Source organism: Drosophila teissieri, chromosome 3L, assembly GCF_016746235.2.
Source record: "Drosophila teissieri strain GT53w chromosome 3L, Prin_Dtei_1.1, whole genome shotgun sequence".
Taxonomy (NCBI): Eukaryota; Metazoa; Arthropoda; class Insecta; order Diptera; family Drosophilidae; genus Drosophila; species Drosophila teissieri.
Window position 1 is genome coordinate 289,601 of NC_053031.1, and position 26,662 is coordinate 316,262.

At 48.7% G+C, this 26,662-nt stretch overlaps 1 protein-coding gene across 5 annotated transcripts; it reads left to right on the forward strand.

Moving 5' to 3' along the window:
- Positions 1-125: 125 nt before the first annotated feature.
- On the forward strand, positions 126-26,547 carry LOC122615870. Of its 5 annotated transcripts, none has more exons than XM_043791031.1 (15): positions 126-272; positions 333-2,934; positions 2,991-3,610; positions 3,959-4,551; positions 8,738-10,683; positions 11,044-11,563; positions 11,675-12,631; positions 13,078-13,440; positions 13,566-13,649; positions 21,275-21,332; positions 23,272-24,046; positions 24,109-24,652; positions 24,711-24,873; positions 24,935-25,041; positions 25,100-26,547. In XM_043791031.1, the coding sequence occupies exons 1-15, from the start codon at positions 141-143 to the stop codon at positions 26,232-26,234; spliced, it is 10,599 nt and encodes a 3,532-aa protein (XP_043646966.1). In that variant the 5' UTR covers positions 126-140; the 3' UTR covers positions 26,235-26,547. The 5 variants fall into 5 exon arrangements, with proteins under 5 accessions (XP_043646966.1, XP_043646967.1, XP_043646968.1 ...); XM_043791032.1 differs by having other exon boundaries at positions 2,994-3,610; XM_043791033.1 differs by lacking the exons at positions 126-272; positions 333-2,934; positions 2,991-3,610; ... (4 more) ...; positions 13,078-13,440; positions 13,566-13,649 and adding an exon at positions 14,753-15,603.
- The last annotated feature ends 115 nt before the right edge of the window (positions 26,548-26,662 follow it).

The following is a 26,662-nucleotide window of genomic DNA, read 5'->3' on the forward strand; positions in this document are numbered from 1 at the left end:
TGGAATGAATGATAGCTAACGTATTTAAAACGCATTTCAGACTTACAATTAAGAGTAGAGCTTTGGCACTTTCTTTGGATTTCAGCTAAATTTGGCTTTACAAAATCAAATTTTTTAGCTCTGCGCGTAATCTATAGAAGATGGCAACCGAAACCTACTTGGACCTGACTTATGAGAGGGGCAAGGTGTCGAAGAGGTCACTGCGACCAAAGCTATTGAAACTGACAGATGTGACGATACCGCACCGAAGTCGGAAGAAAAACAAAGTTAAGGTGAGTTGCGAAGGATATGACAATTGAGAAACTACATCTTCTCTCGCTGTTTGCTTTCAGACAAAAGACCGATCAGCCACATCCGTGCGTGAAAGGATCTACGATGATCCTGCCTACACGGAGGACATAAGCCACTTGGCGAATCCCATGCGTCGCAGTAGCATTTCCGGGAAATCCTTGCTGGAGCACAAGACAAGGTCAGATACAGGCGGTCAGTCATCGTCCAGCAGCCTTCTGGCCAAGAACCAGTTGACCCAGGAGCTGCATCAGTATGTGTCGGGAAAGCAGGCCAAGATCAAGGCTTCCGGCAGCACCGCCATCAGCATGAACTACGAGTGCGATTCCAGCAGCACCGACAACGAGCTCCAGGAACCAATCCCAACCAAAGGTGGTATGACCCGCAGGGTGCGCAGCTTGGAGCGCAGTCTGGCCGCCACAGGCGCGGAAAGGGCGGAAAAGAAGGGAACCCAGAAGCGCAGCTCGAAGCAGAAGCGGAATCTCAGCCTGGACAACAATCGCCATCTGCCCGCCGGCCATCCGAAACGGGAGGCAGGAGCAGTTGGTAAGGTGGCTCATGATGCTGATACACGATCTCGCAAGGAGCGAAGTCGAAAGCCCTACGGCGAGGTGGGTCCGGATGGTGTGCCAACAGAAGTCGGTGAGGTAGACGACGGATACTCTGCTCGGGGTTCTGCCCAGAGTTCCGCCTGCACCTTACCTGCGGAATCAGCCGCCGACGCGGCGAAGGTTGCCATTGGCAAACGTTTCCTGCGCGGCGAGATTGGAATCAAAAGCTTTAACTACTATCTGCTCAAGGAGGGCCTAAAGAGTTCAAAGAAACTAGTGGACCAACAGCGAACCCCAGCTGCCAGTGCGGAGTCGCCTCTGAAGGCCGAGCAACGACACTGCCGCAGTGAGGAGAACATTTACGAGGAGATTTTCTTTAAGGACACGGCCAACGCGGCGAGCTCGTCGGCGACAGGAGTAGCCACCGGCATGGCGATGCCCGTTGCCATGACCATGTGCGATCCAGAGACGCACGGCCAGGAAAAAGGAGCTCATCCCGCATTTGCGGACTGCGAGTTCTGCATGGAGCAATGCAGCAAGGAAAACTGTGAATATTGCTTGGCTCACGTTGAACAAGTGGCAAGTAAAAAGCTGAAGGCGGGGCAAACACAGGAGGAGCAGTACCTCCACCAGGCACATAAGAAAGACACTTTGGATTCACGCCCTAGTGGTGGTCCGGGTGTCGAGCTGCCCACCGCCCATATACTAGAGTTCCAGTCGTACAACCCCAACAATCCAGGCGTTTACAAAATTGAGACTACGCCGGTGGCCATAACTGGCGATTATAACCCGATCCTACAGTTCCAGCAGTCTTCTGCCACCACATCGACCTCAGCTACCACCACGCCCAGTGAGCCCCAGATTTATGGTGGATACTACCTTCCTCATACGAGCCAGCGGCCATACCACTCGCCAGCAATTAACAACCAGCTGCCCAATCACTATGCGGTGGGTGGCAGTCTGCTGCTGGCCCAGGTGACCGGGGCCACTCAGGGGTCAGCCACTCCTCCTCGCCGACCCCAGCAGCACTTCATAGTGGGATACCAGAACGGAGGAGGTTTGTCCGCAGGAGCGGCTTCCTTACAGCGGTTTAACACGAAGTCCTCCTCCTCCAGCGACTCGCTGCCCTACCACAAATATAACACCATGGCGCGGCTGGAGGCCAATGTGGTGGCGGCACCGGCTACTGGAGATCTCTACTATGCGGTCAGTGGGACGCAGCCACTGCATCCGCTGATGTATGCTGCCAATCGACCCATTGGAGGGTCCCAGATACTGGTGGATCCCTACGATCCGCAGATGTACAAGAGCGACTCGAAGGCATCGATTCTCAGCGAGTTCTCCCTTCGCAGCAGCGACAACTCCCAACGCTACGCGCGTCATCCTCATCGGCGACATGGTGGGCGTGTCAGTGACTCGAGTCTCTTCTCGGTGTACTCGAACTCTGGCCAAAGGCGGTACTTTGGCAGCTCGGAAGGCAGGTTCGGATACGACTGTAGACGCTGCAGTCTGGACGGGGTCATCGGAATGAGCACCGCGGCTGAAGGGTCCATGATGGCGCCCGATAAGTGCAGCTACTCCGACAACTGCCGGTTCGAGTGCCGAAACTGCGACTGCTCGTCAAATTACTTTAGCTCGGACTTTGATGATGTATACGGATCGATAGCGCGGGGAGGGAGCAGCGGCATCCCGCGGAAAACTGCAGCAGGAACACTGCCATCCAGCACACAAGACGATCACATTGAGGGATTGGAAGCCTCGCCAGCGTCGATGGAGCAGCAGCAATACGCAGATCTCAAACAGAACAAGTACGCCCAAGACTTCTTTAAGCATGTCAACGACGTGAAACGTAGCATTTATCAGTCGGAGATGAAGAGAAACAACAGCTTGGAATCCTCAAGGACTGGTCCGAGAGCTGGCAGCAGCACAAAAAGCAACTTCAAGGCAAGTCCCAAGCGGACCGCCTCACAGGAAACCAGACTAGTGACCACACTTCCGCTCAGCAGGAGTCGGCTCTCTGCCGGAGTGAAGCCCACTCCTGCACCCAGAACCAGTCTCCAGGCGCAGGCTCCTCTGCCAGACAGTGCCGTCTCAAGTAAGTAAAACATGTACGTGGACTTCGACTGCACATAACACTTGTATTACTCCTAGAAGATCCCACGCCTAGTAAGCGGAAAAGTCAACCAACTGTCCGCAGAGAGTATCCCTCCTTGGACCGTCTCGTTGCCTCTACCACGGGCACTATCCCAAAGAAATCCAGCAGGAGCATCACAGCAGCCAGCTCACAAAGCCCGAGGCAGACGCAAAAGGCCAGAGGTTCAGAGGCTCCCGAAAAGAAGGATGCACCCGAAGATCAGGTGCCGTTGCCGTTGCCTGCGGCCAAGCGACACCATCGCACAAGCACATCAAAGACCAACCCCAACGCTCCTTGTGCCAGTTTGCGCAGGAAAGACGTTCCAGCTCCACCGCCGCCCTCTCCCGCCACATATTCGGACCTTCAGGAGCTGAAGGCCAACATGGAGGGTCTTCGAGACGACACCAAGTCCCGAAGCTTGGAGTGCGATGCCAACGATCCCACGGCAGACGATAGTTCCAGCAAAACCCAAAAGAAAAGTCTCAGCGGTCCACCTGATCAAGTGAAGGAAGTCCCAATCGAAGCCACGGATGCAGGTGCAGTGGAGACTGACGACAACGACGTGTTCTATGATGCACGCAGCGAGGACTCCGGCGGTGGTATCCTGCCCTTAAGTAGCAGTGATACTTCAAAGAAGGTGAGTGCCATACTTTAGCTGGCAGATTATATCCAATAAACTTCGAAGTGTGTGAAATGCAAGGTCTCCTATTAGTAACTCTTTACGATTGTTATATCAATTGCTGAATACATATTCTACTTTGCATTTCTACTATTTTATCCAAGTCTTAAAGTGGATTTTCCAAAGCTTAAATGTTTAAATGACATACTTTTGAGAATACAGACCACAGAAACTGGCCACCTCAGTTACAGCCTGAAAATAGATTAATAGCTGTTCGGAATAATTGGATTGGGAACATTGATAATGAGAAGGCATCGAGTTCAAATGAACATGAATGAGATTTCAATTAAATGATTTTTTTTACAGAGTCCATCCCACACGGCGACACTCACCAGCGAAAATCGCAAAGGCGCGATTGACAACGAAGTGGCGCACTCTGCCGAGGATGATGATGCTCCGTCTCCTGCCGCCGCCGCTGCGCCCCAGGGGCGTGAGCAGGCATCCTCCAGCGCGGACAGACCGAAAGGGAATGCCATCAATAAGATAACCACAGCCCCAAGCTGCGAGGTCGGGAGCTCGGCTGGAGCGGAGAGCAAGCTGGACTCCGCCGCCGCACTCTGCCAACCCCGACCACGACCTCGCCAACCGTCCCCTCACCCCCCGCCCGAATGCAAGGACACTGGGGGGGCTGGTGACGAACAGGCAAGCAAAACAAAACACGAACACATGGAGAAGACACCAGCAGACGCCCCCAGGCAACATGTTGGACCAACATGTTCGGAGGGGCAGCGCACCGGCGCGCCACCAACAAATGTTGCTCGCGGACTCTCAACAACCACCAACGCTGGCAACACGAGCGCCAGCAACACGAGCGCCAGCAACAGCGTTTTGGAGCTGGAGCTCAGTTGCAAGACGGGCAACACGGACAGCGAAACGGCAGCAGCAGCGGTAGCGCACAGGTACGCGACTCGGCCATTGCGGCCCAATCTATAAAGTGAAACTTAAAGTGCTAGTCACCTGAACTTTTTGTGGCAAAGAGGCAGTTTTCGGTGCAAGCATCCGTGCACGGCGAACACTTGTTGTTCTTGCGTGCTCGCAGGATGCCCAGGACTGTGGCCAAGTGAAGTGTAGTGTATGCCGTGCTACCCAAAGCAAAGGGCTGAAAAAGCGGCGAAAAAGTCAAACAAGTAGTGAACTTAAATAACAAACAAATGGTTCGATTTATTTTAAAGTGCGGTAATTAGGCTAGTGAAGCTATTTGCACTCCACGAGAGGGCAGCCGAATGCGCAGCATTCTCCCTCCTGAGAGGGTTACTTTGGGTGACATTTGGTATCACCTTGTGTTCGGTCGCCTCCCCTTGAAACTTCATTTTAAGGCGGCTGGCATCGGTGGCATCGGAGGTGAAGTGGGGGAGCGGTGGCAGGGAAGCTGCCACAATTGCAATCCCAACCGGTTATGTATTTTGCATCCCTTGCAAGTGGGCAGTGGTCTAATTATTCTATTCAATGTTTTAATATTTTATCGCCGTGCAATCAATTACCCAAGAGCTGCTGGGATACCCAGCTGGCTCCAAAGTTAAATTGTGGTAGGTTTTTAAAGCCTGAGTGAACCATTTAAAAGGAAGTGTCGGGCTAAAAGCCTGCTGAATTGATGCCTGATTGCCCCTTCAATCAACTCTTCCCTCGTGATAAGTTGTCGAGTGTTTCTTAAAGCAGCTGGGTATATTAATATAATTAATTACCAAACTCTGCGTTCACGTGATGGATGACAGAGTGTATGTATGACAGAACTCAGCGCGCTTACATCTGCGTGTAAATATCCTGGGGCATGGTGGTGAATAGACATAAATCAACCCAGAGCACAAAAATTCAGGAAAACAACGATTGGCTACTGCAAGTGTACCCATCGAAATACGAGTATGCTACACTTTTTCCAACCCGCTCCCTTGATTATAATTATAAGCTGCACGATTTATAAGTTTCTTTTGATAGCCCGTCCTGTGCTGCGCGATTTCCATTTCCCTTTCTTCTTCCGAACAATTCGGCAATCAATAATTTTGGCCAAATGCTTCGCCTCCTGGCTTTCCCCATCGTTTACGGAAAAGCCCCGATTCAAGACCAGCTAACAAAAATATATTCTGACCTTTCTTGCCGTTGTTCGTGTTGGTATTCAATCACTTGCACACATACCTATACCTACTCTGTGTGCACAGTCGCACTTTTCCTAATTATTTGTAGCTGCAGAAAAAGAAATTAAAAATTTAATGTCGTACTGAAACTTTTGTGTGGGTTGCAACCGTAACTCACGTGTCATTTATACCGAGCCATGCGGTTGATTAATTCATCGCACCGGGTGAAGTTTGGACACACGGACAAATTTTAAGCGCTGCTAATTGAAAACAAGTTCAGCTTGCAATGAGGGAAAAACAAGAAAACCAGTGAGTAGAGCAATCCAGGGCCATCGACAAATCAGAAACCGTCTGGCTTTGATTGCTACATTTCGGCATTTTGCGAAATTGGGGCCGACCTTCAAAACCTTCAAGCCGAAAATAAAAAGTTGGTTGCAAGCTCGCAAGTGCATTAAATTAGTATGAATTGCATGCAGCCTACCATTCGATAATTATGAGGCTGATCACTATATGTATAGTAAGCACGGGCTTGCAAATATGGTATAGAAAACGAGAAACTCGTTTCCTATGGCCGCAACTTCATTTGGTCATTGGCTTTTAGTCAATGCCGCTGAAGCTTAGCCAACGTTACCACATCTTGCACCAGCCCCAGCGCCAGCACCAGCGAAGAAGCAGCTTCTGGGCTAGTAAAATGGAAAAGTGCAAGTTGCCTAACAGGTATGCGAGATAATGCAATCGATTTACTAGTACCCGTCCTCGTCCTCGTCCTCCAACTCCACCTCCACCTCGTCCTCTTCCCCTTCCTCGAGTCGCCCTCGTCCTGCTCTGGTTTGCCGAAGACAAGTGCGGCTTAACATGATTGAAAACCAGTTTTATGATGCATGCCGCAGATGCAAGCGCAGTGCTTTGTGTTTTATTTACTATATCCAAACCTGCAATCACTGCTGCTCAATAGACATCGAGTTTTTAGCGGAATGCGCAAATATTTTTAAGTGAAAACTTTTCCCCTTCGCGTTTTACTGAAAATGAAAGAAGACTTTGTTTCACAGTGCGTTGGGGAACCAGAGTTTTGTCCTCTTGTTATGTTTTATTCAGTAAGAAAGTAAGAGGAATTCTTTGCTGGCCCGGGGCTCGCGGATCGGGTGGTATGTAAATCGCAATTACTCAGTCACTTAACTTTCACTGCGAAAAACTAATCAATGCGCTTTCAGCAAACCTCGATTCGCCAATTAAAAAGTGCAAGGCTTGAAGACACAATAAGTACAGGACGAACCAAACCATTGCTTGCAAGAAATGGAATTTGAGATACTGGTCAAATACTTAAGCCAAATTATTAAGGAAACTCTGATCAGTTTGGACCACGATGAATTGAAATTCAATGCATACTAATAGTGCAGCATAAAGAAAAGGCAGCGAAAAGCTGGAGGAAATTAAAACACGTCCACCAGCGAAGATTAAATTTGCGGCTTTCAGAGCAAGTTACCTCCACTTCCTGGTTACTCATTTCTCCTATGTTATATTTTTAAAAGCTCATTTTTGATTGCTTGAATATAACCATTGAATTAGTTCTCTAATAGAACACGTATACTGGATACATGCAAATTGATCTAAGCACGTGGGTCGTCATTGAACATTTTTCAAGCCCACGCACTAAGAAGTTCAGAACATTACCTAATAAGAAGTAGTCAGCTAGACCTTTCTTTTTCCTATAGTTACCTTCCCTCCACATGTTTGTACAATTCAAACTGCCATTCGGATCATAATCGGTTTTTAAAGTTTCGACCTTCACGCAGATGGGTTGCGATTACAAGAAATACATCATGATAATAAGATGAGCAGTCAAGACGTGGGACTAATCAAATAAAGACGTAGATTGGTATCTAACCGAATATTCACTAGAATGACCAACAAGATGAGCTGAATGCCCAAGATACCCTTCTGCTTCAGCTTGGTCCACATTCGAAAGTCATCAACGCTTCCAAAAGTGAACTAGGCTTAATAACACCTACGCAAGCGAGATAATTTGGCAGATAGGCAACAATCGAAAGATTTTTACGTCTGGTGTTGGCTGTTGACCATATTGGAATGACAAGTTTTCAACTGATTGTATTTGTGTGCCAAATTAAAAGCGTGGGACTGAACACATTCTTTGAACTTGCGTTCTGAGCCCCATGAGTTGAGAGCCACTTACAGATTCGAACGAGCAGCAAAGATATTTAAATGGTGGGATACACTTTTCATACTCAAATGCACGTCCGAAGACATTCCAGATGAGAAGTCCGATTTTATGTGTTTAACCATAACTATTTGACAGATTTGTACGCTAGTTTAAAGTCATGACACCCACCACACACCTTGCAATCGCAGCACATTATGAATATGAACCTCGCGTTAATGTGAAATAAACTTGTATTTATGCGCGTGTGTCATTTTCTCGGCGGCTGTTTTTCCAACAGGTTTAGCCAACGGTTTATCCCACCCATTGTTCAGTTCAGGGTCAGGTTTAGAAAACTCTGACAGCATTTCGAAAGATCTCGCCACCAAGAACACCCAAGCCTGGTTTTACCAAAATATGAGCTGCGATTGATTTAGTGCCCGTGGTTCAACTTGCAACCAACACTCAAAAACCAACACTCGCGTCGTTGTCAGTGGCACCACCAGCAGTGGCAGCAACAAGGCAAAGCACTTACAGCTGGTGAAACTGCACAAGATTGCTGTGGCAGCGTTTACTGCAGCATCGGTGCAGATGTCAACGAGTTCACGCGAGTGCTGAACCATGTTCCCGGACATTGAACCGATGTTCGAGCAGCGGCTCTCGGCCCGGCTCGTTGGTCCTAGCCATTAGGCCGGCAAGCCGCTGGCAGAGCATTAGCGCTCGAACGGATAAGGGTCCTAAGTCAATTCACTCTGCACTCTTTAGTAGTCGAGACTAGTGTTGGGGCGCTGTAATGGGGGCGACGACTAATGATTTCAGATGCCCTACTCCATTTCACGCACATGTGTACGTATATTACAGTGATCCGACATCGGAGGTACCTGCATGTGCGACGGCGGAGAATCCAAACCACCTGAGAGCACTGACACGCCAGGACTACGCCTGCATCGACTCGAGCGAGGCTCAATCGGACGACAGTCACCTGACACGCGACTCCATTACCAGGGAGTCCCAGAACGACGAGCTCTCCTCCTCGACGCTCGAGAAACTAGACGTCAGCACACTTCCACTGCCCGCCCTGCCCAAGCGGCGCCGAACCCGCTCCCGCACCAGCCCCTCCAAGCACCGGCAACAACAGCAGCAGCAGCAACATCAGCATCAGCAGCAGCAGCGTCATGAAGTTATCGGAGATGCCGGCGCGGTTGATGCATCGACCGCAGCAGCAGGACAACAGCACCTCAAGCCACGTCAGGGAGCAGCATCTCCAGAGTCCCAAAAGCCAGAAATAAGTGGTGCCAAACACAACACAGCCGGCCAGCAGCAGAAGCAACCAGCACACTCGCAACAGCAACAGCAGCAGCAACAGGCACACCTCTCCGCCTTCCAGCAGTACGTGGCCAAGCGAAGAGAGAGTCTGGAGGCGTCCAATCGTTGTTTCAACGAGAAGCTAGAGGCGCGCAGAATGCATTACCACATGGGTGGCAGCGGAGCAAATGGTAACACAACCGCCTCCCATCTGACGGCTGGCTCCAATGGAGTGCCCACTTATCTGTTCGGAGAACATTTCTATGGAGTGCCCGGCACTGGACGCAAGTCCACATCGCCCGCCACCAAGAAGGAGGAAATATTCCTGAACAAGTCCGGATGGGTGCAGGTCAACACGACGCGTGGCGGCAACAAGGAGGACAATGGCGGGGGCTACCGAGGCCTCAGCTACGCCCAGCAGAATGGAGGCGGACGTATTGCCGCGATGCTGACGGATCCTGGGCGACGCTCGGACCTGGCACGACAGTCATTCATCATGCAGCATCAGCAACAGCAGCAGCATCAGCAACAGCATCTGCAGCAGCATCCGCATCAGCAGCAGCATCAATCCAATATCAGCATGACTGAGCCGAAGTTTGTGGGCTCCAAGGTGGAAGAGCTGATTCAAAGAAACGAAGCACGGCTGAGTGGCTGCTCCGTACGGGACCCTTCCCTGCGTCCGGGCCATCGAATCATCGATCCGCAATTGGCGAACATCCTCAACGAACGGCCAGGCTTCTTGCCAGTGAAGGGCCCCAACGATCTCGACTCCCCCATCACTCCGATTCTCTCACCACCTCCCGCTTTCCAGGACAACAGCCGAAGTGCGCGGCGTCAGGACAGGCGCAACCCGGGACGCCAGCAGGCTCCTCTCCCCCTTCCCGTGCCGTTCCGCTCGCAGCCCCAGATGGACTCCCAAAACCCCATCAATGGCTCCGCCAAAGGCATGGTGTTTTCCCGCAGCTTTGAGTACGACACACGCCGTCACACGCCCACCGATAGCTACGTGGAGACGTTCTCGCGCAGCTTTGATGGCAACTTGTCAGATCGCCTGCTCAACCTGGCCGTTCTGGCTGGCCAGCGGGAACGGTCGCCCAACTTCAGCACCCTGACCGGCAACTCTCCGAACTACCTGACGAAGCGGGAAAGCGGCGGTGGTAGTAGTGGTTCTCTTCGCAGCCGAGACAGCTCGCCCAAATATCTGCACCCGCAGACAACTACTGCTTACCTAAATGCCGCTGTCAAGGAGGCGCCTCCGGTCTACAGCGTCCCCACTGACAGCCAGGCCAAGTACTCACCGCGCTCCCGTCTCGAAAGGACTGCTGAGCGTTCCAAAAGCCACGCCCTGGGGCGTTCTCGCAAGTCCCAGTTCAGCCGCGTGGGCAGTGCCGGACCTCTGATAGCGCATCCGAGCACGGCGAGTGTGGGAGTGTCCCGGTTCCGGAGCTTCGATACGTCCAAGAGCCAGCGCCTTAACTCGTGCGACAGTGGAGCGAGATCAGGTCAGTGGACAGCTTATTATCTATTTTGATTGCCAACCACTTCCGCCTTGTCAGAGTTGCAAGATAATTACGCGTGAGAAATAAGCACCTGCGAAATGTCACGTGCACCTTGTCCGTCCGGCTTCACTTTCAGCTATTCCTTGCTTCACATATGTGTATACATATATATTTTTGTTTAGTCCTCGCAGGACGTTCTAGCGGCTAAGAGCTTCAGAAAATCGCCTGTCAAATCAGCGACAGAAGGGTAACATTTAAAAAAACAAGGCATTATTTCTCATCATATTTGTTATTATTAGTTCGCAAGTTCTTTGGGTCCATAAGTGCTCAGTGGACCAACCCTATCTTTGGTTTATTTGGCAGATCTTTCCAACGACGAGCTGGACAATGAAGACGGCGGCCTGAACGATTTTCTATCCACCGCCAGCCACAAGTTTCCAAAAATGGGAACTAGTAGCGTCAGCGTTTCGCCGTTCAAAATGCAACGCCAGCGATCCCTGACTCCGGATCGGAATGACTCCCATAGCTCGACCAGCAGCTTACGGAAGCAGAGATCAAACACCCCGGAGTCCAGGTCCTTGACCCCCGAAGAACGTCGCAAGAAGGGGTCCCAGCTTTCATTGAGCGGCGCCCGGCAAAGCTCCAGCTCCAGGAGCAACACGTTCGAAGTCCGCCAGCGGCACGAGGACAAGACACCACCCAACATATCACGCAGCTCCTCCAGCTCCAGCTACAGTGGCGGCGAGTCCCACGAGCCACTCAATGGCACCGGCGGCACCACCGTTGCACCCTCGGCCGCAGTTTCCGGAAGTGGCGCCACCAGCCATCGACGCGCATTGACCGCCAAACAGGCGGAGCAGGAGCACCGCATTCGACGCTCGAGGTGGGTTAACGTCCATTGGGCATTTATAAAAGACTTCTTGTCAATACTTTAAGGCATAACTAGTTTCCATTGCACCAATACTTTACTTTCAACCACACGGCTTCCTTACAGATCGTTGCAGTTAACCGAACGTTCTCCGAACCGAGCGCACAAATCAATTGTAAACGTGGGAGCTCTGGCTCCGCAGCAGCGGTCGGTAGGTGTTCCCTATCAGCAGTCCCGCTTACCAGGTGGCGCCGTTTTCCCCCCCACCATCCGCACCTCACCAGCAGGGGCCAAGATCCTTGTCAATTCGCCTGCGCCACCCAGCAACTCGGTGAGAGGGCGACAGAACGAGACGGACAAGGCGCGCTCCTTCGACTATGACTACAACAACTTCGGTCGAAGTGGAGGAGCAAAGGGCTCCAGTCGCGCCGCTCACACCAGTGGCAGCGGCGGAGACAGCGGAAGCAATCAGAATCTGCGCGTGGAGCGGGAGACCCGCTCCTTCGACGACGCAATTTGCGAAGCCGTGCTGAACAACAACAACGGCAGCAACGGAAGTGTCAGTGGGCTGCGCTTTCTGCAGCCTGCAACCGATTCCGGGCAGGTGTCTATGGCGTCCACGTCGTCGTCCCGCCTGCGCAAGTCCAACTCGCCTGTGAGCGCATCTGGAATGGAAGCCTCCCGGTCGCCACAGTCATCGGGATCCTCGAGCAGCAATCTCCATCCGCAGGGAAGGCAATCGGGCAGTCCACAGAGCTACGGGACGCGACTTTGCGACCACGAGCTGACCTACGAAATGCTGCGAAAGTCGCCGATCATGAACTTCCGCCGCGGGGACAGCGGCGACTACGACCTGCCGGTGATGCTGCGGAATCGGGAGACCATCAACTCGGGGGGCAACAGCGAGCTCAACTTTATGAGCAATGAGACGCGAATCTACGAACACCCCACCACCGTTCTAAAGACACAGCGATCCCTCCGCCAAAGTCCGGGGTCACGGGACGACCTCAACCTTGAGGTGGCAGTGGGAGTGGGTGGCGACTACATTTACAGGCAGCCGGCCAGCCAGCCACGCAGCAGCAGGTACTAGAACATCTCTACAGCTGATACCTTCTGCATCCCAAGTGACGGCGTGCTATCTGTATATTAACCTAATCCCCACAACTAACCGCACACAATCCGAAGTCCACCACTTGAACCAAATCTAAAAACGCCCAAGGCACTAACACGACCAGAGAAAGCACCCGTAGGTGTGTGTGTTTAAGAGACTGCTTAATCATACTATATAATATAGGTACTAACCAAATTTATGAACCGTGTGCTGTGCGGTGGTAGCAGCCTACTCCTCACATCACTTTTCCACGGCTGGCGACATCCGCGCTGCACTGCAATACACGTACTAACCTACCAACTAAAATAAATATACGCATACTAGACACCCAAAGGAAGCGGTCCCACCTCTAATTTCCTCTCTCAGAGATTAAGGAAGTCTTCTGTGCGTGGCTTATCTATCTCGTGCTGTTCCATAGTGTTAAAGCGGAGTACCCTACGACGGCAACGACGAAGAGTTGCACCAAAACCTTGGATACCTGCGATTATTGGCCCCGCTGCGCCGCCTGCCAGCACAAAAGTGCTTCGGGAGAACTCAAGAAGGGCCTGGCTGCGTCCGGAAAACCCACAGTCGTGCTGGATCACGTGCAGCCCCATGTCACCTCGGTGATCGTTAATGAGGACAGCGCAGTGCCGAGCCCAAAGCTCCGAGGATTGGTAAAAGCGAGTCCGTCATGGACTTTCTTGTGCAGCGGTATTGCCAGCATTTGCCAGCCTGTGGAGCAGGCGGAAACCGACCACAGTACTGCCCAGGAGGCGGCGGAGGAGGATATTGTCTCCAGGTGAGTTTTACCCTGCAACTTCTGCTAAATACTATTGCTAATAACGATAAGATGAGTGGCTACATCGGAAAAAAAATGGATACGGTGTCTAATAGATGAGTCATCAGTGTTTTTTCCCATTCTAGGAAGGTTATAAGCAACAAGAGCGGGAGGACGGGACGAAGTCGGTCTCTGCCAAGTGTAATGCTGCGAAGACTTTATCTTGATGGGTAAGATGTTTTTTGCATTTCTTTTGGTTACTATAATTAGCGTCTATAGCGATTCCAATCGATTGTTCCTAAACTCGGGAGCGAGGGAATACTGGGTGCCGCACTGTCACTGTCCATTTCCCTTAAATGATTCAATATTCAATAATCCATTCTACGCCAGCAGCTTTTCAGCCATCCTCCACCCTCCTAGTCGCGAGGACAAAAAAGGATCCGCTTCCTCTTTATTGTCAAGCAAATGAACAACCGGCTGTGGCACAGTCTCCCATATCAAAATACCGAGTTCAGCGACCTACTACTCGACTTTCCCATAGACACACATTTGACATCGTCCTAGCCATCCTTCCCATCCTACTCATCCTACCCAGCCTGCCCATCGCCCTCTCGACTGTTGTCCTGCGTCCTTTTTACGTAGTCCATTAATAAGCAATGACTGTGTTGGTGTTGGTGAGGGGGCCTTCGTGTTGCCGAGAGGCAAAAGGAGTCAAATACAGCTGACGAGCAGTATTGACATAGACGGCCACTACTACGGAAGTTGTGCGAAATATATAGCCTCTTGAAGTCCTGCCAGTTACAATAAAAATCCCTGAAATCCCCTGGTCAATTTGAAAGTGTAGGGGAAGTTGTCAAATTGGTTGCATACTTGTAGGCGCAAGCATGCGCAGTAAATTGGCTCCTTCGTTGCGTAATAGGAAGGCAAGTTTGTGGCTTGGGAATACTTTAAGGAGCAAGCTAATGAACACTAATCATTCATCAGCTAGTTAGAAGTTTTTAACTTTTTAACATAATTTATATGTACCTTTTCCCTTTTAACATTCGATTTGCTTGTGTATTAGCTATGCAGACTTATTTTGCGTGAGGATTCAGTAGTTCTCCAAAAAAGACTTCTCATTAAAGAGTTGTAACTACGGAGTAACTAAACTGACGGCAGCAAAAGTCGCTTTCATGCGTCTCATATTCAAAAAGCCCGCGCATTTCCAACTGCGAAAAGCATGACAAGATCCTGGTGGGGAACTCGGCTAACGCCTGCACTTGGCAGCATCTGGTATTTTTCATATGAGGGCGGTATTTCTCCAACGCGCACGCGGTCACACCAACAGCAAATATTGAAAAAAACAATAGTTGTGCGGACGCGAAAAAATGCACTTAAAGCAACGGCGGTGCGCGCGTCTTTCCGCCCCCTAAACGCAACTCAGCTGTTGGCAATTTGCGTCGCGTCCGCGTCCAGCCATTGACCACATCTCCAACAGGATAACCCGCTCCTAGATCGGTCTCCACACGCAGTGTGTCCATATACCTACCGAAATCCGTGGAAGTGCGAGGAACTGACGCCCTTGCCGGTCGCCGAACGAACGAACAGAACGCCAAGCGTAGGCTGCCCCGCGTGTGTGTATCTGTGTATGCGGGGTATACGGTGTATGCGGTGTATTTGGTGTATACGTACTGCTGGCATTCTCGGGAACGCTTGGGCAGAAGCCAAAATGTGTGCCAGCGCATAGGGAACGAGAAGGAGAACGGAGAACGGCGCGAGAGAACGCAAATAGCGCATCTAAATAAGAAACATAGGCGAAAATCAATAACAGCAAGCGAAGATTATTACGCAAAAACGACGGGCACGGGCACGGGCACGGACGCATATGAAAATGTCTACAACGGGCGCGGATAGTGGGCGTGCCTCGGCCACCGAGCTCGAGGAGTCCGCCGTCGTGACGATGCAGCCCAGAGAAGCCACCATCCCCACCGCACTGACCACACTTACCACTTCCCCGCCACCCGCCAGCAGCGAGGATGTTTTCGCCAATCGCGTCTCCCACACCACGTGGTACTTGCCCGTGGAGGACTCGCCCTCGTCCTCTCCGCCCGCATCAGGCGCCAACGAAGCGCGTGACGCGACGCCTGACGCGGAGCCCCGGGAAGGGGATGCAGCTGGCGACTCGTCCTTGAGCACCAGTGACGAGTAAGTTGGTTCCGGTTCCCCAAGGACGGCGACCCCTGGAAAGACTTCCAAATATTTACTTTAAATCGCAGTCTCCTACTATAGTATTTCTAAGTAACTGGCTAATGAATGAGCTCATTTAAAGCTCATTTCGCGGCCCACTGACGAATTACTTACTGAACTCCTGATCCTTGAATTTTCACTTGACTTCCTGCCTGCCACTCCTGCGGTGTTAACTGGGCCATTCAGACGTACCTGTTGAGGCGGATGGACACGAGTTATAACGAATCCCATATATAAACCTATTTATAAAGGATTTCCCCTACGCGCATCCCTGCATAAATCCCCAACTTTTGTTTTTCGGTACAAACATTTTTGTGGAGTTTGCAGGCAATTTGGTGTCTCATATTTGTTTAATCAAAAGCTTTTAGAAGCGGAAATGCTTGTTTATAAAGATTTTAGTTATATTATGGGTCAGAGGAACCAAACAGTTGATATGAGAGTCGATTCATCGCGAGCTGGCACGGCTTATTCGTCACATTCATTCGACTGATCGGCATTCCAAACATGCTTTGGAGTACCGCGGTTTCAAAAATGGCTCATGGCTTTCAAAAAGTTTTTAATTCCTCGTTGTGGTAGAATAAGTTGATGCCAAATTCCTGCCATGAAGTCTTAAAAACTTGAAGAGTTTGAGATACTTGCACACGAAAATAGCGAAGTCCATTACGCACACTTTCAAGTTGAATAGATATATTTTATTTCGGAATGTGGGCCCTATGAATCATTGCTGCGTATTTAACTTTCCAAAGAATTTTGATTTTAATGAAATTATCCAAAAATGATGCGTAAGTAGTTGGCAAGGAGCATAAGCCCTGCCCTCCTATTACTACTTATTTTTTCGGAGTAGAGCTGAATAGCTCGTAAAACTTATTGACAGCACAGTGGCTCGCAGTGGAAAGTCATGCTTTCGGGCACGAAATCATTTGGATAAAATAATGTTTAATTATGGTACATATAACATTCCCAAAGTAGAGGCGGCCCGGGGAAAGTTATAGCGAGCCAGCCACCACATCTGCTGACCATGCGTTGGCTTTGATGCTAGGTGCGCTGGATTTTCATTGAGTTTTATTTCACTGGCACTGGCAAGACAACAAAGCAATGCAGCCTGGTTCCTCTGCGGTAAATGAGACATTGTGTCTAAAATTGCAACCGCCCACAGCCCTCTGGTAGTTGGAGAACTTGTCTCTGGAGAAAAAACACTTCTGACAGATGACGGCGCATCTGGCGTTTGCTAGAAGTCAGAAGCTCGACGAACCATCCTTCGGTGCCGCTTGGTAGCATAATTCACTTGACATTTCCAGGCTAAACATACATACATTTGCAATTCGTTAGCCTAAGGGTTTGGGCGGGACTGAAAGTGAAGTCGGCTTATGACTACGTTGAGAGCAGCAAATTACCAAAAGAAGGTGCACATGATGTATGTGATGTACTGAAGTTTCAAAACTGCCCTTTTCCACTCCAAAAGCATTGCAACGCAGAAAACATCAGTGCGTAAACCAAAACCAGATTTCTTTCTATTTCAAGCTGCCTGCCATCAATAAATAAACAAGTTGCCCATCTGCTGCATCTGCCCCGACATCACACAATGTGCATCTGCCGTCACTTATCGTGTCTTGGCGGCGTTTCTATTTTTGGAACTCTCATTACCGTCGGAAACAAACTCTTTTTCGGGCATTTGAATACAAACATTTACAATTGAATGCTAGGGTATACTAGATTCGTCAGAGTACGTAAAGGTAATGGAGGCATTTGCGACTTGATCAGGATCCTTGACGGGATCACACTAGCTGAGTAAAGAGCATCTGATTATCGACTTTAGCGTTCTTTCATGTTATATTTAGAGTCATCAAAATATCCCATCGTATATTTGGGATGCGGCAAATGAACTTCAAGGAACCCGTGAGTTGCAAGTCTGAACACTAAATCCAAACATTCAATGTATACACATCTTACAACTGCTAGGGAGCACGTATTTCATCTCACTTGAGGTTACCTCTCACCTACACTTAAAACGACAAATTCTCCATTCTCCCAGCCGAACTTATGTACATAGTATATAGGAATAATCAGTCCTTCCTATACTGTGCTTATCAGTAAAGCAATGCCAGCTTTGTTTGAATTTGCTCAAACTGCTGGGCATTTTGATGGAAATAGCAGCTTGTATTTTTTAGGCAACTTTATATTATTTCAACCGAGAAATATCAAATGGAAACCAGCTCTATATTTGCGCATCCGGATCGATAAACTTTACTTTACTTCTTCTTACTTTGGTTGGGACTTAAATTCCGGAAGATATGTGTCTATCTTTACGCAAATTGCAGCGAAAGCTGTAATTACACACTCTCTCTAATACCAATACACGTCAATATGTTATTCATAATGAGGCGAAGTACCCACAACGTCATTTAATATGAATGTGCGCAAGTCACAACAAGTCCAAGCCTCAAAGTGCGGACTCACTAAACAATCTCTTATTTTATGAGCTCTAATCAAATAACCAGAAAAATATGATGGAATTATGTATGTTCGTAAACTTATAAAAAGCTTTTAACTATATTAATATAAATATGTTAAATAATGGTGATTACCGTCAAGACATGGACTACTTGAAACATCATATTATACAAGGCTTTACTAGCCCAATTTAACAGTCTGTATACCATTTTATTTGTGATGAATTTATGAGAACATATCTTAAAAAAGAAAGGTGTAAACTTTCGGCAAAGAGTGCGTGTCGGAGTGGGAATTGCATGCGCACCTCGAATGGCAGACACATACTTATACTACTTCCTCCTACTCTTACCAAGCTCGATTCGTTACTTTAATTATGCATTCACAAATTGTACTTAAAACCCACTTCAGAATCATAACCATGGTAGGCTTGATGTGATGATCATGTGTATGGGCTTAGTTGTAAATTGTATTTAATAAAGTGGGGCGCTAGTCATTCTCGACAGCCTTTTCTCCCCATAACATACAAAAGAAAACAAAGAAGAGACAGCGCTGAAGTCCATTTTCTTGACTACCAGATACCCCTTATTTACCCAGTGGGCGTGGGTGGTCGAAATTAGCACATTTTTGCATATGTATAGGAACTTTTCAAGATTGTAGGCGTGACAGATTTCGGCGTTAGAGTGGGAGTGGCACGTCTCTAGAACAACGCGTTGGTTAACTGTAACTTAGTAGACCAGAATGCTTAGACTCATCGAGCAGTGTTCTTAAAAGTGTAAGTGGTAAGGCCCACACAGCTCGGTCTTATTGCGATGGGAATTTTGCGCATACCAGGTAGCAAATAGGGGCGAACCTACCTGCCACTGCATCACATTCGCTGGTCTGAGTTGCAAAAACCGGTTTGATTTGAGTTGCAGTTTCAGATACTGCATCTGCATCTGCCTATGCATTACACCGTGCACTTTGAGCAGTACATTTAAACTCCTGGTCTTTGTGGAAATCCCTCAAAAAGTCCTCGTACCAATTCAGGCGATATCAACAACCTTGAGATTCGTTAAAAAAAATGGAACAAGTCTAGCTTCGCTCAAAAAATCGAGTATTGCCTTCCCCATACTTTAAAAATATATTTACATTACTGAGCACCTGCCTGTTTACAACAAGAAAAAACAGACAGACCCTAGCGAAGCAGATGGACTTCCTGTTTTGTTCCTTTAAGAGGCGACGTTCGTATTTCAGATTCAAATTCAGGATCTCGACGTTTAGTTTTCAGCTGTATTATAACATGTGGCATTCTAGTCGGCAGTGCTTAGAAGAGCCTTCCAATACAATCGTTTTCCAAGCCTATGACTGAGATTGACTCCCATAGCCAGCTGATAGATCACGTGCTCATTAAAACTTAAAATTGTTAACCACACGCCATTTGAGAGCGGGACAGAGCACGACTGAAGAGCTGGCAGGAGTAAAACCGGTTCCAGCGGCAGATGTTTCATAGCTTCCTCTTCAATGACTCAGCGTTATCCTTCTTGAGTGGAAATGCCGCACTTGAGTTCTTTTTTTGGAATAGCGAGGAAGTCCGGAAAGAAAAGTGGCAGCTGAAAAAGAGCCCTTACTTCAGAAACGGGAAGATAGCTTCGAAAATGGGCAAAGTATAGGTATAAACCTGTCGGCTACAAAAACAACATTTTTAATTTCAAATGTTACAATTTCATAAAAGAAGTGTGTAAATGTTTGAGATTAAACGTAGTTTGGGAAAAACTGGTTGTTAGGGGATCTATATGCAGTCCGTAGCACCATGAGAACTGCATCATTGCTATATGCACTCCAAACTCACTCAAAGTCCTTCCCCTATGCTATGAAGCGGCGCAACAATAACAATAAGCAAGATTGAGTGCATCGCAAGATGAGCAGCTGGGTAGCAGCTGAGGGTTGAGGGTTGATCCAGGATCAGTCTGAGCCAGAACAACGAACCGTACGCATGCGCTCATCGGAAGTCGGGACACGACATCGCGACATTGATTCCGTTTAACAGTGAAACAGTCTGAGCATGGTCACATATCACTTTCGGTCAAGCCTAACTCAGTTTAGTGTGCCACAGCTCGAAGCGCCAAGTGCCACAACTGCAAAGTGCAGCAAAGCGCGAAAAGAAGCCAACAAGTCGAATATGAACAGAAACAGTCCGAATAAAAGTATGAGTGTGAAATCAGCACAACTATATAGGGGCATCGCTCCAAGAAACCGATCCATGCCTGGCATGAGGGATCAACGAAACATGACCTTGCAACGGTAAGCTGCTGTGGTGGAAATGTGTCATTGATGAACTAGGCTTCATCTCCTCGGTTCTTGTACAAGGCTTCCTCAAACTCTTTGAACTAGGCTTCATCACACTTCTTGAACAAGGCTTCATTACATTCCTTGAACTAGGCTTCAGCTCACTCCCTGGACGGAACGTCAAAGAAACTGCATCTGTCTGATGTAGGGACCGTGTTCTGGGGATCAAAGACAAAACTGCATTCCTTCACGTATCCCAAACATAAATGGTTTTTGTAACGCGCACGCAAAGTATTCATGGCCTGCTGTTGCTCTGCAGTTCGTTTAAAGAAAAATCGAGTGAGGAGCGGCCTATAGGTAAAGAAAAATAAAAAGATATTCCAGTGAGATATCCCAGGGCGCACAACCTTCGCCTCCCGCTTTCGTTGTGCGAGAGGATGTCCTGTTGATTCCTAATTCCCCACCCCAGATTACCACGGTCCTTTCCCAGCATTTAGGGTCCTGTCTCGGTGTGTTTGTTTTCTTTGTTTGTGCCGGTTCCCAAAATACTTGTTCTTTGCCTTCAATAAGCATACGGAAATGGAATTCGCGAAGTTTACATAGGATTCGGATAGAGAAAATCCTTTTTTTTCCTTTTCGAGCCACTTTTTTTTTTGTTTGTGTTGTAAACTATACCTGCGACAACAATTCAGTACCCTCGCTGCCACATTCTCACACGCAGCCCTTGTGGCGAATGGCGTAACCTTAGGAAAGATTTCTAGGAAATCTATAGTTTGATTTACAGGCTGAACCCTTTTCCGCCAAATAATGTGCTGTCATAAAGATTTTACATACTACACCGAATACTTCCGTTTAGATTCTCATGGCCACGACTTCTTCCACTAAACAAAATGTGTTCTTCTATATTTTTCAGAATCCCAAAACCTGGAAGCAATGAAATGGGGACAGCCAGTGACTGTGCTGCGAGTTTGGTAAGTACTACAATCCATTGAGCAGCTACAGGACAAGCATAAGGAGTATGCTCATAATGAAATGCATCAGTAGCGGGGAAGTCATTCAACTTGGACTAATTAATGCTATGGCCGGTATAATGTACAGTGTAGGAAATCTTGAGCCAAGACCAAACTTTCTCTGAGCTGCATTAGCAATATTAACCGGCAGTAAGGTGGCAGAGAGTTCAATAGACAGATCACATTTCTGCCCAAGATATTTATATAAGAAATTATCCAATGACTGGGGTTGGAAAAAAGCTATAAGCGTCGTTGCAACCGCAAAACACATCACCGTACATAACAATAGGGACTTTCTTGCTACTCTCCCGCTCAATACACTGGGCACTACACTCTTTGGAATTTTTTCATGGCAACCGCATCCGAGAAGAGGAGGGTGTCATGGTTGAATAGATGCTACTAAAGCCCTTGTAGGTTTATCTGACGCCATAAATGAACCCGAAATATGATCTCCGTAAGAGGTGCTCGGGTCGTTTTAGTTTTGTGACCACCATCTTGAAGCGGATTAAGTGCAACTCGTCATTAACTGAATAGCTCAATGAATGCCACCCATCATTTCAATTGCATTTTGCCTCTGGGCATCCTTCCATTGTTCCAATGAGGTGATGTAGAAGCAAAAACTAATCACGCAAGACAAAACATGGAAACAGTCATCATCAGGCTGTCATTGGTCAAGCCATCAGTATCAGTCTGTAGCCGAGGTCGCAGACAATAAGTTGACCCAGCACAGCCTGTGCAACAAAGGCAGACATTTGAGACAAGTGGCCGCGGCTCGTGCTATGCCATTCTTGCCTTAATCTAATCAAGCCACTTCCAGCCAGACTCCTGACAATAGGCCTCGCAGATAGAGTTGATCTCAAAGGCTTTATGTCCCCCATAATGCCAGAGCCAAACTACAAGGGGTCTCCACACACTTATACGCCGGGCGACGACATCAACACTCGTCAGCACTCTCGGTTCTCATGTGCAGGCCGCGTTGCCGGCATTTGCGGTCTATCAGTTATTGGTTATCGCTTTGCCCGGTTACACTTGCCAGTGCTGTTTGCGGAAGTCCCGCTGCCAGAAGGCAGAAGGCGCTATGAAGAAGCTGATAATACCCACGCTCATGGACACCTATGGGCTGATCAAGTTCTGGGACTTCGATTCGGGCGCCCCTGCGAGTGCATCGCTGTCCACCAGAGGGAGAGTGGACCTAAGCGTGCCCGAGGGCAACTTCATGCCTGGCGAGCGCTACAAATGGAAGTCTCGTCTGCTTCAGGTCGGGTCTTGCTGCACGAATTATTCTACTCTATTTACTATTATCATTAATTGGTGGTTTTGAGAGTGGTGCCCTGATAAGGTAATGATATTTCAGCCATTCCCCGCCAGCACCCTGTAAGCACAACCCTGATTCTGGCTGAGAACACACATATCAGTAGTATTGCCAAACGAAAAACGAAACCCGATAAAAATGTCAACCAATTGCCTATGTGTGAGCGTCATGTGTGAGTTCCCCAGGGCAGTTAAATGTTAGCTTGCTTGCCTTTTGTTGCATGCAAACGCTCATTCGAAGTAGGACTCCTAAAATCTGGCAGTAATTATTTGAAGCATACTTGCCACGGCTACCTGGACCCCAGAACTTTATTAGCTTCATTAGTGTTTCGTCGTAGTTACCTTAACACAATTTTGGGAGATTTTCCTGCGACATAGTTATGACGATTGCTGTTTGTGATATCATCGTTGTTGATACGAAGGGATAAACAATGCTGCGAAGTGATAAGATACTTGTGGTTTCGCGTGAGAAGGCGAGTTCCGCTGAAGTCACAGCACCCAATGCTGCAGCCACGGTGGATTGTCAATCAATATCTAGTCATAAACTGCAAGCAGGTCAATAATGCCACTTGTTTTCTCTTACTTGCAGTCGCAGCAGATAAAGGCGGTCTCCAGTCCCACGCTGTCCGAGCCGTGCTTAGAGGAGCAGCCACAGAAAGCAGTTGAGAGTACGGAAGTGGCTATCGCAGGCAGCAGCGGCGGAAGTGGAGGCCTGGGCGTATTGCAGAAATTCAAGCGCACCTTAAACAACTTTAACAACAAAAATCAGATGCACATCTCTCCGTTATCGCCAGCGGCAGTAGGAAGCAATCACCCAAAGACCAAGACATCGCCAACAACACCGACCGTAACCATAGCACCTCCGGCCACGACGACCACGACTGGCGATCCTGGGTCAGAGGGCGGCGACACGAGCTCTGGTAAATACCGATTTGGGCCCCTCATTTGGCGCACCTCCAAAGAACGCCGTAAGACGAAGTACAACCGACGCGACAAGTGCAATTCTGGTGACTCGGGCATTCAGATTGAGCTGGAACAGGATGAGCAGTACTCCCGAGCGATGGCTGTGGGCCGCCAGGATGAGCCCCGCGCTTTTGTCTTAACCAATGGTGCCGCGCTCTCCAAAATGCGAGCCATACGACGCACCAACTCTGCAAAGGCGAGCAACCTCCTTGGCCCCTTTATTGTTAAAACCAAAATAGCCAAGCATTTAAACATTGGAGAGTCAGAAAAAGCTGAGCGCAAGGCGCCCGAGTCTCTGCCCACGCGGTCGCTTAGTCAACCGAACGGCCTGGAGTCCTACGGCATGGGTCGTCCCGATCTTGAGGATAGCGACAGCGACAGTGTCGCGTCGAACGAGGAAGGTAGGTCTAAAGCTGCAAATGCAATGCACACTTTTACTAAAATGGTTATTTTTGGCCCACAGCTGTGAGCTTCTACCCAACCATCTATGCGGAGGTACTCTACAACTTCACGGCGGGCGGTCCTCAAGAACTGGGGCTGGAGCGAGGAATGCTTATAGAGATACTGCGCAAGGAAGTTGGACCCTGGTGGTTCGGCCGCATCAAGAAGGAGGAAACCAATCTCGTGGAAGACATTTTGGGTCCTGAGCTGGGCTGGTTCCCCAAGGAGTTTGTGCGCATCATACACTGCCCAGAGACAGACAATTTCTTTTTGGCGCACAGGGCTGCGGCTGAAGAGGCGGAGGCTGAGGAAGCAACAGCTCGTGCAGAGGAAGGATCTGTTCCTGTTCCCGTTGCGGCATTTGCCGAGGACACAGATGTTACCGTGACCACAGACCAAAGCAACGTGACCCTCATTGTCATTGAATCACCATCAACTCCGAGTGCACCCAGTGTGGACTTCGTTGCCCAACCGGATCACAGCACGATCATACGCCGCAGTGCCGTTCGCGAACTGCTTGATACGGAGGTCAATTATGTAAAACTGCTGGCAGCCATTTGTGATGGGTAAGAGATCGAGACCTGACCAATCATCAGCACATTTTTAATTTGTGACCCATTTCAGGTACCTGCCAGCCATGAGCAAGCGCATCGATATATTCTCGCCAAACAGTATTCGGCTAATCTTTTCCAACATAACGGCCATTTACAAGTTTCAGCGAAAGTTTCTTGAAGCCTTACGACGTGGAATCGAGCAGAACCAGATTGCCAAAGTTTTCCTCAAAATGGTAAGAAATTAGCTAAAGTCCATGGGAGACAGCCGTTTGAAATATACCATTTCTTCTGCAGCACAAAGGTTTCCTATGCTACTCCACCTATTGCAACGCGTACCCTCGAGCCCTATTAGAACTTGAGACCTACGATCGCGTAAAAGACGCCCGTACAATTCTTGAGAAGTGAGTAGTTGGATTGTAAAAAGTCAACTTGGCAGCTAACTAATAAAAACACTTTTAGCTGCCGCGAATCCCAAAACCTGGCCGAGCTTCCCCTCTCTGCTCACCTGCTGGCACCGGTGCAACGAATCTGCCGCTATCCCCTGCACCTCAACGAGATTATCAAGTCGGCATTGGAAAAGGGAGTCAAGGAAGAGAATGCTGTAGACGGCGCGAGGTCAGCTGCCAAGACAACTGACTATGAGCAACTTGATGTCAATGAACTGGACATACCCGACACTCAGGACACTGTCAATTTGGCGCTGGAAGCGATGCGCGGCATCACGGAAGCAGTCAATGAGGGCAAACGCCACAGCGAGACGATTGCCAGGCATCAAGCCAGCTTCCAAAACTTTAAGGGACCCCCGCTGCACTTGCACAGTGCTCGCTTCTTCCTGCAAGTCGATGCCACGCGACAGAAACAGAATCTGTGGAACAGCAGCTACACTCTGTTCCTTTTTGATAACCAGCTGGTGTACTGCAAACGAGATATTATTAAGCGGAGCCACTTCATCTACAAAGGACGCATTTTCCTGGATCGCTGTCGCGTGGTAAACGTGAGGGACGGAAAAATGTTTGGGCACACCATTAAGAACTCCCTACGCATCTATAGCGAGTCCCGGGACAAATGGTACGACTTTAGCTTCCGTTCGGCGAACCGCAAGCATCGCTTCCTAAGCACTCTCGCTCTGGAGCGCCAATTTGGTGGTAAGGCTCTGTATGTATCAGAGATGACTGGATTCGAGTACAATTACGAGGAGCGGCCGGGCGATTACTCAGACCAATCAGATTACGATGCACAAGATTTTGAATTACCAACAGTAGTCACCAGTGGTGAGAGCTCACTGCCGGAGTCGCCGGCCAAGTCTACGTCTCGCCTGTGTGAGACATTGCCAAAAAAATCGCAGTCCAGGGACGGAATATCCAGCGCTGAAAGCTCTCAAATAGTCTCCACCACATCTACAGGTTCGCTGGGAAGGCGACATTTTGGCAACTGGTTCCGCAAGCCCAAGAGCGCCAACTGCACTCCCAGTCAGTCGCCGACGCATAAGCCGAGCTTCGACGCAGACGCCACGCTTACGGAAGCCCGGGTTGCTGCCATGGAATTGGCTGAAGCAGCGGCTGCTCTAGTGCCAACGGACAGCTCCTCTGCGTAAATACTAGGGACAGCTTTGTGTGGAATCGCAAAGCAAATACAGACACCGTAAAGCAAACATAAACTCGTGGTAGAATACACGATATAAAATATTTGTTACAATAATATTAAATTGTCTTAAATTATAGTAACATGTAGTTGACCAGTGTTACATTTTGTAGATCTTTCGTTAGTTACCATTGGGTTTTTGTTCAATACAAAAGTATGATTGTGTTTCTATTTAATAGTGTATATTCTTAAAGTGGAGTCATAATTTGCAATTAATATTGCGATAATAAGAGTTTTAGATTTACAATAAAAATGAAAATATTGTATACTTCTGGCATTTCAATGCAGTTTTATATAAAAATGTCGCTGACTGCTAGTCTAAAATCCTGTCCATACTTGTAATTTTAGGTTACGTGATAATTCGATAATAAATACCCGAAA

Excerpts from the sequence above, each read along its gene's own strand:
- LOC122615870 (XM_043791031.1), top strand. The coding sequence starts at position 141 with ATGGCAACCGAAACCTACTTGGACCTGACTTATGAGAGGGGCAAGGTG. Across the intron at positions 24,047-24,108 it reads TGTCGCGTCGAACGAGGAAG|CTGTGAGCTTCTACCCAACC; the intron begins GTAGGTCTAAAG and ends TTTGGCCCACAG. Across the intron at positions 25,042-25,099 it reads GCCCGTACAATTCTTGAGAA|CTGCCGCGAATCCCAAAACC; the intron begins GTGAGTAGTTGG and ends AAACACTTTTAG.